The following is a 17,047-nucleotide window of genomic DNA, read 5'->3' on the forward strand; positions in this document are numbered from 1 at the left end:
AATTAAATCTATACTAAAGTACAGTACTGTTCAGTATTCTGTCAATTACACCACTACATAATATTAAACTAAGTGCAGTGGTGCCATTTCTAAGCATGCAGGTGTTCATTCTTAACATTTTCCTCAACCATGTTGGGTTCAGGTGGGTGTAAACTTCCTATCGGGGACCTTAGACTTCTGGTCGACGACCTTGAACCTCCATCTGCAATCTTCGATCCTTGGGGAAACATCTGATGCCGCCACTGGTTATACAATACAAATCTATGTTGATATTAGTGTAATTATTTAATGCCATATTACATAGAAAACGACTGCTTTGAACAACCTTCTGTTACTACAGTAGATCTCAAAAGTCATTGCTACTGTAGTCTTTAGGACTTCATGGGCCAGCCTTACAGTATGTCAGCCTTTTTTTGGACACAGTCACTGATAGAAAAATCTACTTTTATCAGGCATTATAATAAAATTTAAGAAAAGAAAAACTTTGTTAGGAAAAGAAACAAAAGAGTAAATTCACCATTTTGTCTACAGCAGTTTGTACAACCAATAAAGTCCAAACACAAAGATAATGTTACTGTACTACAATATCAAATGAAGGTTCCAAACTCCACAACGAAAACCATAAACAGTGATTCATTGTCACTTTCAGCAATAAGTGATTTCTTATGTACTTTAGAAACTTGTACAAAAAAAAAAGGTATTGATTCTGAAAATGCTAATGAAAAGAAAACAACGTGTAAAGTAAAGATGACTTGAAGCATGACTGAGTGAGTGATGCTGTGGTTTTAAAGTGGCAGTCCTATGCTCATGTCATAAAATAATTTTGGACCAACACTTATCATTTACTACCAGTTAAATATAAACATCCTGATCTCTTTGTTTTGCGATTAGATGAGATATAGGTCTAAACTTATAAACTAGGTTCTAGATTTTAAGCTTGCACTTACTGTTTAACATGAAATCTACAGATTGCTCCTTTAAGACTAGCTTTGTGGAGTAATCACAAATGTGTAATCTTCAATCCATTGATTCTTTGTGTAAAAATATGCAAGGGAGTGAATAAGTTTATCAGAACGGAATAATTGTACAAAGATAGAGTGTGAAGTCAGGTTCACTAAGAGCCTAAATGTATTACGTTCCAGGTAATTTCTATGCTAATTTTCTTTACTTCACCATTAAATGTGAAGTTCATATGTTATCATTAAATCTTAAAATATATCAATTGGAAAAATTTAAATATTAATGAAATTAAAACTCTATATTTGAGGATATGTGCCTCAGGGTTGTTTCAGCATGAGGTACTATTTTATAATAATTATAATATTTGCTTATTTTCAAATGAGTCAACATTTGAAAGATAACTGCTTGTCAGATTTCCAATCTTATGAGAAGGGATGCAATAAATGGCAAAAGGGTGAAGCATATTAAAGTATATTTGAATGATATGCATTAAGCAATAAATAAAGTCAGAAAACAATCCACATCATCCTCTGGATAAGCTATTATATTTATGCTCCTGAAACTCTTTGTAATATAGTTAGTATGCCCTGAGCTTTTACTGAAGAAAGGCTTTGTACATAAAATTGGGCGCGTAAAGTGTGGGGGTGGGGGGAGAGATGGGCAGGCCTTTACTGGAAGTAGATTTACTGTACAGTACATTAGTATAACATGTAGTGTGCACAGCTTCTGTCTAAGGCCTTTGCCTACATGCAACATATAAATCAAGGATCTACAGTGACCTACAAAATAAATTTGTGAGGAAGGGGTGGGTATGCACAGCTTTTTGCTACAAAACATTATACAACACTAGTAGGCCTATAGCATTTGTTTATGTTTAAATCATTAAACAACAAAATCTTAAGAGGTTTGCCAACTAATAAGAGCAAAATAAGATTTACAAATTTTTAGATACAAAGTAATCAATGACCAGACTTACTGTACTGTACATTTAAAAGCCATTTTTTGCCAATCTACAGTACTTTGTAAATTTAGACATTGTTTCCTTCTTGAGAAAATGAATGTAAATGTAGTTGTATTTAAACTACCAGCTGATTTAAAGCGAGTGATTTCCAATCCCCAGGGTACTACTTTTTCCATCCCTGGAGAAGCGATTAAGTGACTACTAATGTGGGACTGTAATTTTTGTTACCTCCTTTAGGTATGGATTATACTTACACTTTTGTGCAACAAAAGTAGTAATGTGATTTATTTGCAGTATTGTGTAATGTTAATTACATTTGAACTGGGTTTCTTATACACAAATACAAATTTAATGTGGGTGTGTCCATTAAACATAAATGAATGTTTAATTGTGATGTGTTAATTACCAACTGCATTTCAAAACCTAAAATAGCAAAAAAACTGAGATTAGACACACCTCAATGACATTAAACAGATGTACTAAAATATAAATACCTTATTTAGCAAACTTCTGACGTACAACAAAAAACAAATTATTTTATTACCTGATCTAAATCGATCAACATCAGCATCATCATCTCGCCGTCTACGTGTCCGGCGCTGCTTACGTTGTGCCGCAACTTGTTCTTGAACTGACAAGATAAAAAACATAAAAAGATTAAATAATTTAAAAGTATTTTGGTTTTTTTTATATAGTAGGATTTATTATTACCTTTTCCATTCATTACAAAGTCCTAATGTCTATGTTTTACAAAAAAAATTAAATGTTAATTTTGTGTGTAGACATTCTAATAAAACTCAAGATTTCAGAATGACATCTGATAATTTCTTTTGAAATTCAAACATTGGAATTCAAAAATTTAATATATTAAAATATGGAGTATTCCTGCTTGGATTTTCATAACTGGTAAGTTATGGATGGAAATCATCTTTCATGATGTCACTATGGGAATAAAATAATGGTCAATATTATCATATTTGCAAGTCAGAAAAATAGCCACACTACAGCCAAGAATCCAACTGGGAAATATAAACAGTATACACACGACAACAGTAGTTGTACTAACTCTATTTCAGTTCACTTAAGCCTGGTAGAACAGTTTCTGTTCTGGCCTAGGAAAACATTTATGGCATCTTTATCCATGGAAATGTAGTTCACTAAAGAGCAATGGTAACTAGTGGAGTATGGAATGCAAGTCCAATGAAACAGATGTCGAATTTGGAACCAATCCAACGGTGATCAACTGATATAAAAACAAGCTTCACAATTACTTTATATGTTCACATTAATTTCCCATAATATACAGTAAATAGTCACAAAGAAAAAGAAATACAACAGGAAACAAAAGTTTGAGGAAAAAATGCAAACAAAGTTGTTATTTGAATATTGATTCTTGGCATGCAGATACTCAGTCGTAATGAACACGAAACATTATGTAGGACTACAAACTAGAAAAGTAAATTTTAATAGTGTACAGTATGGAGATTATTATGGGGTAACTTTCATGAGGAACATACTAAATGCATTAAGAGGTCAACAGTCTATCTCTTTCATGAAAATTTAAAAAATCAAGACCTCAAACTAACAACAATCAAAATTTTATTATGTAGGCCTACTGTTTCTGAGGAGTGATAAAAGGTTGCATAAAATGAGTATATTTTTTAATATTTTCTTTTGAAAATGATGAAAAATATTAATGAATCCTTATAATGCAATAAACAAACTATCAAACTGACAATTGTCTTGCTATGCTGAGTTAGACAATTATCAAACTGACAATTGTCTAACTTGGCATAGTAAAACTACTGAGCTACTATACAGGTTGAATTGCTATTCAATTAAACACTTAAAATGTAAGTTGTACCAAAAAATAAAATATTGTATTCCTAACTTAGACAGTTACTGCAGCTACGATAGTTCAAAATAAGTTTACAAATATTTATTATATATTTTGTAAGAATACAAATAGGCTTCAAGCTGATGTTCAACAAGTAAAACCAGCATGAAAACATGAGTCCTACAGCACTGTAGGTTACATGAGTTTAGGTTAATTTACAAGCAATACTAAAAGCAACACTTAGGTGAAGTATTCCTACATAAAATTACTTTAGTTACAAGACAAGAAATATACATCCATAATTTTTTTTTTAAATAAATATCATAATGTTAAGCTCCAGCAGTATACTGTTAGTTGAGGACCAGAACAATATACAGTAATTGAATTTTATAAGACCACATACTATAGAACAAGAAAGTAATTCATAGACTGCAGTAGACTTATTGGATGAATCATACCATCACCATCAAGAAAAATATATCACTAAAGCAACACACACATTGTGGAACTACACAAGTTAATTAGTTGATCAAAAAAAGTCTAGAACACTACAATAACAAAATCAAGTTATATAGTAAGTCAGAAAAGTAACCTATACTCACAATATATACAAGACAAAGTATAAACCTAGGCAGTTTTAGTTCTACTGAACATTAGTGACAACTTTCAACGAACTGAACACCTGATCACCAGGTGAGCAAGAAACAGTGTCACAATAATCATAAATCACTGTATTCTTCTCAGAGGATAACTTCTACTGGACAAGTACTGTACATATTATTTATCCGTAGAGCAGTAAAACTAGAATGCAGAACTGATATTTTCTACTGTATTTAAAAGTTCAATTCTTTTTTCTTGTGTCTTTTGATGAAAATAGACTAAATGTAGCCAAAAGGACAATATAAACACTAAAGGAAGACGATCAACCAAACCTTCAAAGTAATTGGCATAGACTAAAAAAACTGTAGGGAACTTTGACAGAAGACATCTAAAAATAAACATTCTATTATCATAATGTGATTAGATTTCTAAGATTTCACACATTTGTAATTATGTATTTTACACAGACATAGATTCTTTTTATTTTTTATATTCTTTTTACAGTTTTGATATCTAATGTGTGATATTAACAATCCCTGTTCTGCAATTGGTATTGGCTTGTTTGATTGATTCAGCAAGGACACTAATTTGTGTATAATTACCTATTTCCCAGGAAGCAAGTTATCAACAAAAAATCTAACTAGTTGAATACAAATTCTTAAAAATTTACAACAAATGTACAGTATGTATTTGATTTATAAAATTTAGTGCACAGAAATTGATGATTCATGTTTTTCTCATGTTCAAAAACAAAAAATTAATATCAATATACAGTATAAAAGTCATATTAAAGCAGTTCTGACAATATTAATATACATAATACAGACCTGTAGAATACAATTATAACCATGGAGAAGAGGTCATACCAAGGACCACAAATTTACATCAAATAATTAGCGTAACATATTTAGCTATTAATATAAAATTGTAATTAGTAAAAACAAACAACAAAATTTAATGATATGATAAGTTTTGAATATATAAACATTCAATATCCTAACTGTATATAATCTTCCCCTGCAGAGCTGGAAAAAGTTGGTCGGCTGTCAAAGGCTTTGTGTATTACCCCAATGGCATTTTGGAGATTCAAAATTATAAAAGAATTTTTTTTTTCTGTAGACAACTACTCTAGGCTATTGTACTGTATTATAAAAAAACAGTTCGTGTAGAAGGAACACTTCTAGTGAAATATTAAAAAGAAAAAAAATCAATTTTTCCCATTAACGACAACAACTTTATGTTGCATAAAGAAAATATTCATGTTTGGAGGTGCGCAAAATTTCATTTTCCAGGCCTGATGCCCTTAATAAAGTTCATTTCAAATCCCTAAATTGAATTTACTACAGTAAAACAAAATATTAATTTCTATACTATCAATTACAGGAAGAATTCCTGGGATTTAATGAGCCTTCTGTTTTAGAAGGTATTTAGCATTTGGTTACAATCACATAACACCTGGTTCATCTTTCAAGCTCATATAATTATTGATTTCATTATCATTATAAAACAGACATAAAGAGTGCAATTAAATCCATCATAACTCAACAGGTATAAATGACATCTATCCTTTATCCAGAAGTATGGATTCAATTCATCCAAATGGCAAGATTACTTGCAAATGATACAATTACTTTTTACAAACAGAATGAAAAAATGAAACCCTAATCTGATATTAAATATTAAAGGAATAATTAAGAACCTCATGGACTAAATAATAATTCTAGATACATCTATTTTAATTAGTGTCTTTTTTGAAGGCTTGTTTTGATAATATTCGATCATGTACTGTAGTATCTGCGGCAGATCCAGAAATTCAAAAGAGAGAGCCAAGGGAATGACTCACAAATAGGGTGTCAATATGACCTCAGGCCCACCATGGTTGGTTGACTTCCCCCTCCCCCTTCAATCTGCCACTGAGTATACTATACACAAAAATTAAGGATATCAATGTAAAGAAAAATGAAGCATTTAGCGTTAGAATAACTCGATTATTCCACATTCTTATTGATCTTATTATAAATCTTATTAGAATTCAACCCCTCTGTGTTATCTGATAAAGTATTTTAAACCAAAATACTGTATAAATACATACTTGACAAAGAACTATTTTAAATTGTTTAAATTATTCATTTAGTTTTTTTAAACTTTGAGTGAACTCCGATTTTCAAGTGGGTTGTTGTGAAATATTGTAGAGTATTGAGACAAAGACCATGATGGCTACACACTCTTCCCATGAATAAAAACTTAATTATGTGGTTTAGGTCTGAAGGATTATCAGAATATTGTGTTGAGTTATCACATGCAAGGTCTTTTTAGGTCAATATTTGCATAACCATTCAAACAACCAAGTAAGATGAAAAGCCTATAATGTGAATGTAAAATGAATTAATTTAAAAAAATAATAAAAGCTTATGTTCATTGCAAGTCAAATTTTTTTTAATACAATAATAGCGTTGATTTCAAGTATTCATTTGGCTTCAGTTTATATGTTGATTTTCATGTTCGTTTTTATAAGAACAGTAATAAGATGTAGTTTACTATTAATTTACAGTTGCTCGTTATTTTTAACCTTATCATCTGACTATCATTGACAATAGCTTGTAAAAACCATTAGGCTATATAATATCGCTCAAAACTGCAGACAAAAAATATTATGATTATAAATTTTTTGAATTAAATGGTAACCCCTCAAACTTATATTACTGTAGCACAATTGGCTGGTTTTTAGCACACTCTTTACTAACAAAAAAGTAAATGAAATAATGTGAAAAAAATCATGTGATGTACAATGACAGGATTTGAACACATCACCCTGAAATAGGAAGCCCATCATCTTAACATAATATTTCTAAAAACATTGAAATTATACTAGTATTTTTAGTCTATCCTCAGTCTACAGTATACTACACCATTTAACATGCTTAGCTACTTTATTTCAACATTTTGTGTCCGGTATGTATATTACCAATAGCATATTTGCAACTCTTAGTAACAATTAGCAAAATTGGAGTGTCATCAATATCTTTTAAAGGATTATATTGCTTTTCAAACAAAATATCAGATAGACTGAGTTTAAAAAAACCAGTACATGCATAGAACAATTATTAGTGCCTTTGCACTAATTTAGTACGTTGTTTAAAAAATAAAAATTATGAAATGTTCCAAAGGAATGAGAAAAAAAAAAGAACATATTAAAGGCCAAATTGCAAATTTCTTTTTTACAGATTTGTTTTTTAAAGAGGAAGGACCCCTATTTATTTCTCATTAAAAATGACGACATGCATGTTCCCCTCGGTGTACGGTAAGAATGGCCCCGGAAAAAATGGCCCTGGAAAAAATGGCCCCGGAAAAAAAGGCCCCAGAAAAAATGGCCCCGGTAAAAATGGCCCCATATGACAGGTAGGTAAAAATGGCCCCAATAATCAAATTCTGTATTAAAACTGATTTTATTCATTCCCTCATAAACATTTTTAAACAAAATATCCAAGACAGAATATATTGAAGCACATAGAGAAAAAAAAATTGTCCTTATCAAGATGGTGAAATATATTTATAGCAGAGACCCAGAAAAGAAACACATGAAATTACAATACCGTAACTCTATTCAATAGTAAATTTTTCATCAAGCACAGAAAATTTTTGAAATAATGTGCACTTTTGAGAAAAAAAATGGACACATGTTAAAACATGTGATCACATGATAACATGTGCAAACTCTATGTAAACTATACGTAAGGATGAAAACACATGTAAACATGATAACATGATGGGTGTCTATAAAACGAAGACCTACTGTATAAATGAAGACCCCTATTTTTTCTCTTTTATTTTCGTTTTTGGGTCCTCTTCAGTCTTTGTTTTATGGACACCCATAACATGATATAACATGTGAGGACACATGTAATCAAATAAGAAAACATGTAAACACATGATATGACATGCAAACATGTAAACACATGCAATCAAATATTATATAACATATGAAAACATGATACCACATTAGAACATATGCAATCAAATATACACACAAAAACATATGTAAACACATGATTACCACATGAGGACACATGTAGTCAAAGGTAAACACCTGAAAACACATGTAGAGCATAACTCATGAAGGTACATGCAACCAACCACATGAGAAAAAGTGCAATCACATATAAACACATGAAACATGTGAAGACATGTGGAAACACATGACACCAACAAAGATACACCTCATGAGAGTGTGGTCAAGCAAAGGTCATTACCGTATTGCTTCTGAATAGTCCTCTCTGATGGTATAAAAAAAAATGCAAACAAAAAAAACAACAAAAAATTAGATAATGAAAGGTACATAAAATCAGAAAATAAATTTAATTATTCATTTAACTTTATTAAAATATATTCAAATAATTTATAGCATGGCTAAAAATAAACATCCTCAATACTATATGTGTACTAGTAAATTATAGTATGCAATAATATAACAGAAGGTGAGCATTATAAGAAAATATGTACATTAACCAAATATGGTTCAGTAAATTTACAAATGAAAATATTTCATGTTAATTACTTTACCATAATGTTTAATAATAATAAAGAAGTGTGAATTGGTGGAATACAAAGCTAGTAAAAACAAGATTTAATATTTTGACAAGAAGGTACTGTATAATAATATTGTTTAAATTTCAAAATTTATTGCATTTACAAACTGTTATAGAAAAAACCCTGCTGAACAAGCATACAATAGTTTGGGAAGTCATCACCTTGTTTAAGTCGGGGACAATAGACCAGTTTTCGTTGTCTAGGTTGCTGTAATTTAGGCTTCAACGTAGGCACGAAAAAAAAACAACTGGGCTTACTGTACTGTATGTGCCCTAATGTTAGGCCCAATAAAAAAATTATTAGTTTATCACCCTTGCGTGCATATATTCTATGGTATTGAAAAAATATATATAATATATATTTTTGAATTCCTTTTCTTTTTCCTTTTTTATTTTTTTTTTGGAAAAAGAAAACCAAAATGTTCAATTAAATTGAAAAATCATTGTTTTTTTCATTTTTTTTATTAAATAGTTAGTAGATGTTGTTTGTATTATCTCAATCATGTTTTACTTTGAATATCAATGCACTAGCAAATAACCCAAGGGTGATACAATATTTGGCTTTAGCTTTCAGTCCAGATAAGGTGATAAACTAATAATGAAGGGGTTAATATTTTTTTACATAACATGCTAGTATAGATTCACAAAAACTGTCTTGATAGGTATAAAACTTGCTGTTAAAACTATAGTCAGTTTACTGATGAAGACACACCCACAAACACACTAGGTTAATTACATTATACTTGTTACTTGATGTTATTGATAGTTAAAGCTGGTATTGAATTTGATTGATGAGATTTATTAATTAGTGTTTAGTAAGTTGTTTATAGATTTAATTACTGATGAAAACTTGACATCATCCTGGATGTTTTTGTTTTTACAGTTGCTTATTGATCAGAAAACTGCAAGAGGCAAAAAATAAAGCTTCATTCCATCGACCATGACCTTTGCTAGCAATGACATGCTGTAAACCAATTCCAGTAATCAGACAAAATAGACCAAGTAAACATAACCTAGCCTAGTCACTCACAAATATGATATTTCAGCTTTGAATTGATCAGACAGAAGCAATATTTTTCCAGACACTAATAAAGAGTGTGATATCAGAAATCATGAGTACTATGATAATATTATAATACAATTACAACATAATTATATTAAATACATAATTTATCAATAACAAAAAATATTGTCAATAATTAACAATATTATAATATATCAAAGTGATATTATTAATACATTGCTACTAAATGAATAATTATAAAATGCTAATTTTGATTCTTTTTTAAATTCTAAAAATTAAAGTAGAGTGATTGCTTATTTTCAATCAACAATAACAATTCTCTTTATTCCAATTTAATTTGTTCTAAGAATTATAAAATGAAAAAAATATTCATTTTTGTTCATTAACATTACTATTACTCAAAAATTGGATAAAAAACCTCACTACTTAATGCTGCTCCCATTATAAGTATTGTAAAGGAAGTATCTTCACTCAGCAACTGCACCACCAAAATAACAGTCTAGCTAACTACAGCTGCCTGGTTTATGTACAATATGCTCACTTTGTTGTTTTTTTTACTATGAAATGAGGATTTGGAGAATGAATTTAAATGAAATCTATTTTTGTTTAAATATTTTAATGTAAATACTACTACAGTAAAACGTCAATTTTACGAACGCCTATTTTAGGAATGGTCTTTGAACCTGATGACGTCATCATTGACCAATTATTACCGTAAAAAATGTCCGGTTGTGCACGTTTTACAAAGTGATAATGTATATTTTTCTTAATAAAATCAAGTTAGTTGTATTTAATTATTAATATTTCAATCTTTTCTTAACTATTTCTGGTATAATAATCACTATATTAATGTAATAAACCTAACCAGAACAACGAACTACCAACACAAGTGTCATCGGATGGAGCGCACACGTTTACAAGAGTTTTACAAGAGTGTTGGAGTCAGCAACTTATTGACATCGTCAATGCTAGATATGATCGCAAAATGCATGTAAACAACACAATTCGGCGATCTAACAACTAGAAAGAACACGATAGAAATGGCCATAAAATATACAGATGTTTGAATAAGAGTTGAGTATAAAAATGCCAGCGATTAAAATACTGTAATTTGGTTTTTTTATCGAAGTTCAGTTAGGCTCTACCGCGGTAGACCACGCTGCTGCACTGTCGGTTTGTGCTAGGCCTGGCCGACGTCAGCCTATCGGCGATCAATGGCAGGTTTACAAATTTTTCAATTTATGAACACCCCTTGGTACCAAGGGGTTCGTAAAATGGACGTTTTTATCCATATGAAATTCTTAATGTTTATTCATCTGTAGATTATACAAAGTACAGATAATATAAAAAAGTTAAATATTATATAAAATACCTACCTGATCTAACCATGGTTATCAATTTCCCAGATGTACTCTTCCAGAATAAAATTAAGTATATTTGCCTGAAGTGATTAAAAGAGTAAAATACTCAATATACTTAAATGCTACAATCCAGTTGGAATTACTCTTCCTACAACAACAGATTCTTGCTTTATAATAAAGCATTTACTAATAAAACTACAAATTTGACCCTGAAGGTCATAGGCTTTGCAAACCACTTCTGGTATTATTTCTAAGCATTAGCCTTCATCTTTACCAATACAATGCCTGATTTATCAGTGTAGTTTCTATCAGTCACCACAAACCACTGACCCATATGACCTTTATAACAGTTGACTAATAAATAAGGCAACATAAGTGCCCTATCACAAGATATTTCTTATTGGCATTGTTTTATATAAGACAAGAAGCCTTTGTTCACCATTGAACCTAAGTGGTATGGAAGGCATATCAATCCTGGGATTAAAACAAATACGATAAACTCTAAATCAAGATTAACCCATTATATTTCTTTGTTTGCCCTTTTTTGATTCAAGTAATTTAGTTTGGATTTTAATTTCTCGTCCGGAACAAACAATAATGATCTAGTATATTATTTATTACAGCGATAATCTGGGATAAGCTAGCATTAAAGTAAGGATGTGAGTTAAATTTTATTTAAACAAAATAACATCACTTTGATTCTTACTGTATATTTGTAATCAATTTTTATTAGCATGCATTAATAATATTAATGTGATGTTTACAAAGAACTATCTTTGGCTCAAATTCATTCTATTTTCTGGTTTAAATTAAAATAAAACATTGTGAGGTTTAAATTTTTTTTTTGTCTGCACCTGATGGGGCCCACAACATATCAATGTTCATTGACTGGGATCCTGTACCAATCAATCAATCAATGAATTTAAAAGATGCATAATACAGCTGTCTACCCATGGACCCGACCCAGTGTATGGTAAAAATGTCCACGTAAAAAAAAAGGCCCCGGGAAAAAATGGCCCAAATGACAGGTAATGATTTATAAGTAAAAATGGCCCAAATGAAAAGGATTTAGTACTGTAGTAAAATTCAATTCCTGTAATGTCCACCTTCATTTTACATTATCACTTCCATATTTGGACAGATGCAGTGTGAGATGTGTAAATTTGCAATCTAATACAAGTGATAAGTGACAACTAAATTATAAATTAATGGTTGAAGTTTTTTTATATTTTGAAAATCTAACTGTAGCCAATAAATAAAATTGTTTTTGTTTGACAATGCCATATAAACAACAAGCATAGTTAGTCCAGGTGTTTTTGAGAATTATTTATTTCTTCTTTATTTGATAATAATCATTATTTATTAAGGTTTTAGTTAGTTTACTTTGTAATCTAATAAATTACAGTTATACCTTATTTTAGGGGAACTCTGACTTATTTATTTGTTATTTAATTTGTCTATATTTTCTTACTGTATAAAATTAGTTCATAGTCATTTAAGTTTTATATATGATGTAGTATTTGATGTGGATTTTTTTTTCTCTTTTAAGCAATTTGAATTTTGAACTCAATATCATAAACTTTAGCCTTGGCTACTTTTTTCATACATCAAAAATGTTTAAAATTTATCTGCTTAACACCTGTGATCACTGTAGTTATTTTCAATTGAAAAACAAAATAATATCTCAATTTTGCATTCCATTGAAAAGGAATTAATTTTACGAAGTAAAACTTATGTTTTGTATAAGATCATTATCACCTATTAAGCCATGGTTTTCATCCAAATCCTTGTAAAAATATCTTTAAATCTAATAGATTTGTGTGTTATTGATGATGCACTGAATGGTTATTCAGACAACTGGTATTTTGATTTAAAACTTTAAAATAAAAACTTGGTTGAGAGAGCTTCATAATATGTTTAAAAGTAGTTTTACACTCTCATTAATTTATTAAATACAGGACTTACGTATTGCACAAAACATGAGATTATAACTTACTCATATGTTCAGGAGATATTTTTGGTTACAAATTCTTTATAGAATGAACCCAGGACCTACAGATTGAAAAGCAAGTGACTAGCCCATGCAACCATCCAGTAGCTCAAAGAGTACTTTTAATGTTTTAGAATCAGGTTTAAAAATGTTTCAGTTAGGAGTCGTTCACATTTATCAACATTTTCACAAGTGTACAAACAGTACTCTTTTTAAGTACCCTCTCCCTCCCCTCTGAAAGTGTACAAAAAATGTTGAATTTGCAAAACCATTCTCCAGCAATGTACTTGGTTGCTTAAAAATAAATATTATATCCATGGTTAAATTAAAATTTAACCACTATTTTACATAATGCATGTTATTTTGAATCAACATTTTTATGCATATGTAAAAAGTACAGCCTTGTCTACCCCCTCCCCGATAGCGTACTGTTTGTACACTTAATGTTGAACGACCCCTTAGTACTCTTTGTTCTTATTTCCCATAGGGGCTTAAAATCAATTTTGCTTTGCCTCAATTTCCATGGGAGTCCAATAGTAGTCATAGTGCTAGGAAGACGTTGAAGGACAACAAGCAAACAAGTGATATTTTTTATCATAAACTACAAAATGAATACTGTACTCTATCTTTGTCACCATTTAATCCTTTCTCGCTATAAAAACTTAAAAATTTGATACTCATTTATTTTTGTAGAATTAAACATAAGAAAAATAATGTGATCCTTACCAGTGGTCATATTGAGCAGTCCATGTCACCATCTAAACTCCAAAATTATAAAATATTTTCTCATCTTTTTTATGGGTATCTATCCTTTAGTATACTCACTAACGTTATTTTTTTTCAAATGAACTTTGATTTCATCATGTTGTTACATGAACTTTGATTGGTAAATAGTGTTTATGTATGTTACAAAAACTTTGATTGGTTAATAATAATTACTGTATGTTTTAGTTTTTTTATGCTATGTCAATTTTTATTGGTCAATGGTTTATATTTTGTTGTACTGTACCTTACATGAACTTTTGATTGGTGAAATATCTCTAGCTTATCAAGTACAGGTAATCATCACTGATTAAGCTTAAAGATAAGTTCATAAATACAAAGAATAATTCTTTTTATTTGGGACAATAAATTATAAATCATCCTAAAATTACAAAATATTGAATTGCAACTATATAACTAATACTTTCTTCATATAAGTTCATTCAGTACTTTATACCTTCTCCATAATCAATATCATGTTTACATCTGATCAGATGATCTTGACTGCATCCAAGGTGTAACCTCGGTATTGAATACTGGGACATAGATGCTAATTAGCATTAACATTAAATAGCATGACTTTTAAAGGCTAAAGTTCAACCATGCATAGCCCTAGAGTTGAATGTCACTGACATAATGGAATAACATACATTCCTAAGATTATGTCCTAAGATGTAAGGATGGAAAGATAAAATTGACATAAACATTTTTATTTTCAAAAAAGTATAAAGTTGATGGGCCCAGCCCATGAATTTCACGTCGGTAATCGGCAATTGCCGACCACCTAGGCCTAGATTTGTTTGCTTCAAAAACTGCTAGGAAAGTCAAAACTTTGACTGAAACAGGCAATAGCAGACACTAAATTTCATGTACGTCGTCAAACCAAGGAAATTGGTTGTTCGTTAAACAGATTTGTTTGTACAATAACTATTTCTAATAGGCAAGCAGTACTTACGATGTGTGTACAATCGTCTTGTCTTCCTCGCTTAGCAAGGCCTAGTCGTTTCGTAGGCTAGGCCTGGTAGAAATGTTAGGCAGCCAAGGCCTAAAACATCACCCAATTGATTGTGAGCCGTGTAGATCGTAAATGCTTATCTAAATCTATTATTTGTCTTCATTGTACAGTATTATTATCATATTTAAAATGTAGTTTATTATCTAAAAACAACCAAATTCAACATATTGTACTGTACTACTGACAAGTACATGTGTTGTGTACATGTGTGGAAAATCCCTCATAGATTGGTTTGGGCATGGTATGGATCAGGCAGTGTTGAAGCAACCTGTGATGATACGATCGTAGCTTTTTATGAAAGTGGTATTTCTCATGCTAAAGATAACGATAAAACGAACGCTAAAACAACATTTATTCGGTGATTTTCTTATGGAAAACATATGTATTATACTAGGTATCCCATTGTGTATACTCATTGTGAATTTTTGCCAATAAAATTTATATATTCTCAAAGTTTTTCGGTGGGAATACAGCAGTCGCGATGGCATTTCTATGAATTAAAAACAGCATTTCTATGAATTTACAAACAGCGGCTGGATTGATAAGACTAGTAGAAATACAGCCGTTGCGACGGCATTTCTATTAATTTTACAAACGGCATTTCTATGAATTTACAAACAGCGCCTGGATTGATAAGACTACTCTGATCGTCGTCTCGCCACTCGCGCTGCGCACACATGGTTTGGGGTTTTTTCGTTGATTTGATTTGACAGGTCTCTTGTTTTGTTTTTTTGTGACGCGAGGATAGCAGACAATGGAGGAATAAGCTTCTTATTCTTCCATGGTGGTGGTTTAAGCGTGTGGGCCAAGGATGTCTACATGTACCAACATTGACAACAACAAGGCATCGACTTTTCATCATGAAAGATACCAGGTGAGTCAACTGTCTGGCAATCATCCATCCATCCGTACTACTGTGTAGGCCAGGCCTCGCTCGGGCCTAGCCTATCTAGATTGACACAGTACGGGTGAGCAAAGTATTATTAAATTTAGTACCGTCACGGATTCGGCTAAGCAAAACAGAATTATTATGGTGTGGTAGATCAGTGTACATATATCCAGAAGTTTGGACCCTGCCACCCCTAGGCCTATTCTAATTTCTACATCTCTATCTAGGCCTAGTTAAACACATTAGCCTACGACTCAAATAGTGTTTCATCAGGTTAACAAGTACAGTAGCCAAGATGTACAGACCTGCTGTACACAGGCATACGCTAGCTACAAGCTAGTTTGAGGATGATGATCATTGATGTGATATACCACACTACTGTACTTGGCCTACTGAGCTGCTACTACTACTGTACTACTAACTACTTTGTAGTGCTGTGTTGAAGGTTATAATTATTATTGTACAGTATAATGTTCAAATAATATTATTGTATAATATTATTTGAACATAAAATCTTAACAATTTGTTAATTTTTTTTTCCAGGTAGACGAATGAAAGGAAGCACCACCACCTCCTATCAAGAATGATGGTGTATCAATGTCATGCCAATTTCTGTAGTTTGGCACCCTTGTCTCCATCAGTTTTTATTCACTGCAAATTTTGTACTAAGTATTTTAATAAATATTATACTATTATAAATAAAAACTCAAGAGAAGTGTCTAGCGTTCTCAAAATAATTTTTATTGAACATACAAATATTTTGGGGTATCACCCTTCATCAGGTATAGGTATATACATATTTTATTTTTTAATTATTGTCTATCTTTTGTATAGAATATTCATTGTAACACTTAGTTATAGATATGTTGTCGATGCCTTCCATGTCAATTGCAGTAGTTCATAGTATTTCTCTTGTACATCCTGGTACTGGTGTTACTTAAAATTCACTCTTAATATCACACCTTGATTATATTATTATTTTAATCTTGAATAACTGTATTTTATGAAATATTTTTGGTTTAAATCCTTTAAAAACAATAATTGAGATGTTTATGAAAATAA

At 30.8% G+C, this 17,047-nt stretch overlaps 1 protein-coding gene across 1 annotated transcript in view; it reads right to left on the reverse strand.

Moving 5' to 3' along the window:
* LOC117123346 (disco-interacting protein 2 homolog C-like) overlaps positions 1 to 17,047 on the reverse strand; it is a 68,193-nt gene that overhangs the window by 33,557 nt on the left and 17,589 nt on the right. The window contains 2 exon segments of the mRNA XM_033269233.1: positions 2,466 to 2,552; positions 8,609 to 8,632. Of these exon segments, the coding sequence (XP_033125124.1) occupies positions 2,466 to 2,552; positions 8,609 to 8,632 (111 nt within the window).

This window comes from Anneissia japonica, unplaced genomic scaffold, assembly GCF_011630105.1.
Source record: "Anneissia japonica isolate Jap-2015-1 unplaced genomic scaffold, ASM1163010v1 scaffold287967_len90795_cov214, whole genome shotgun sequence".
Lineage (NCBI taxonomy): Eukaryota > Metazoa > Echinodermata > Crinoidea > Comatulida > Comatulidae > Anneissia > Anneissia japonica.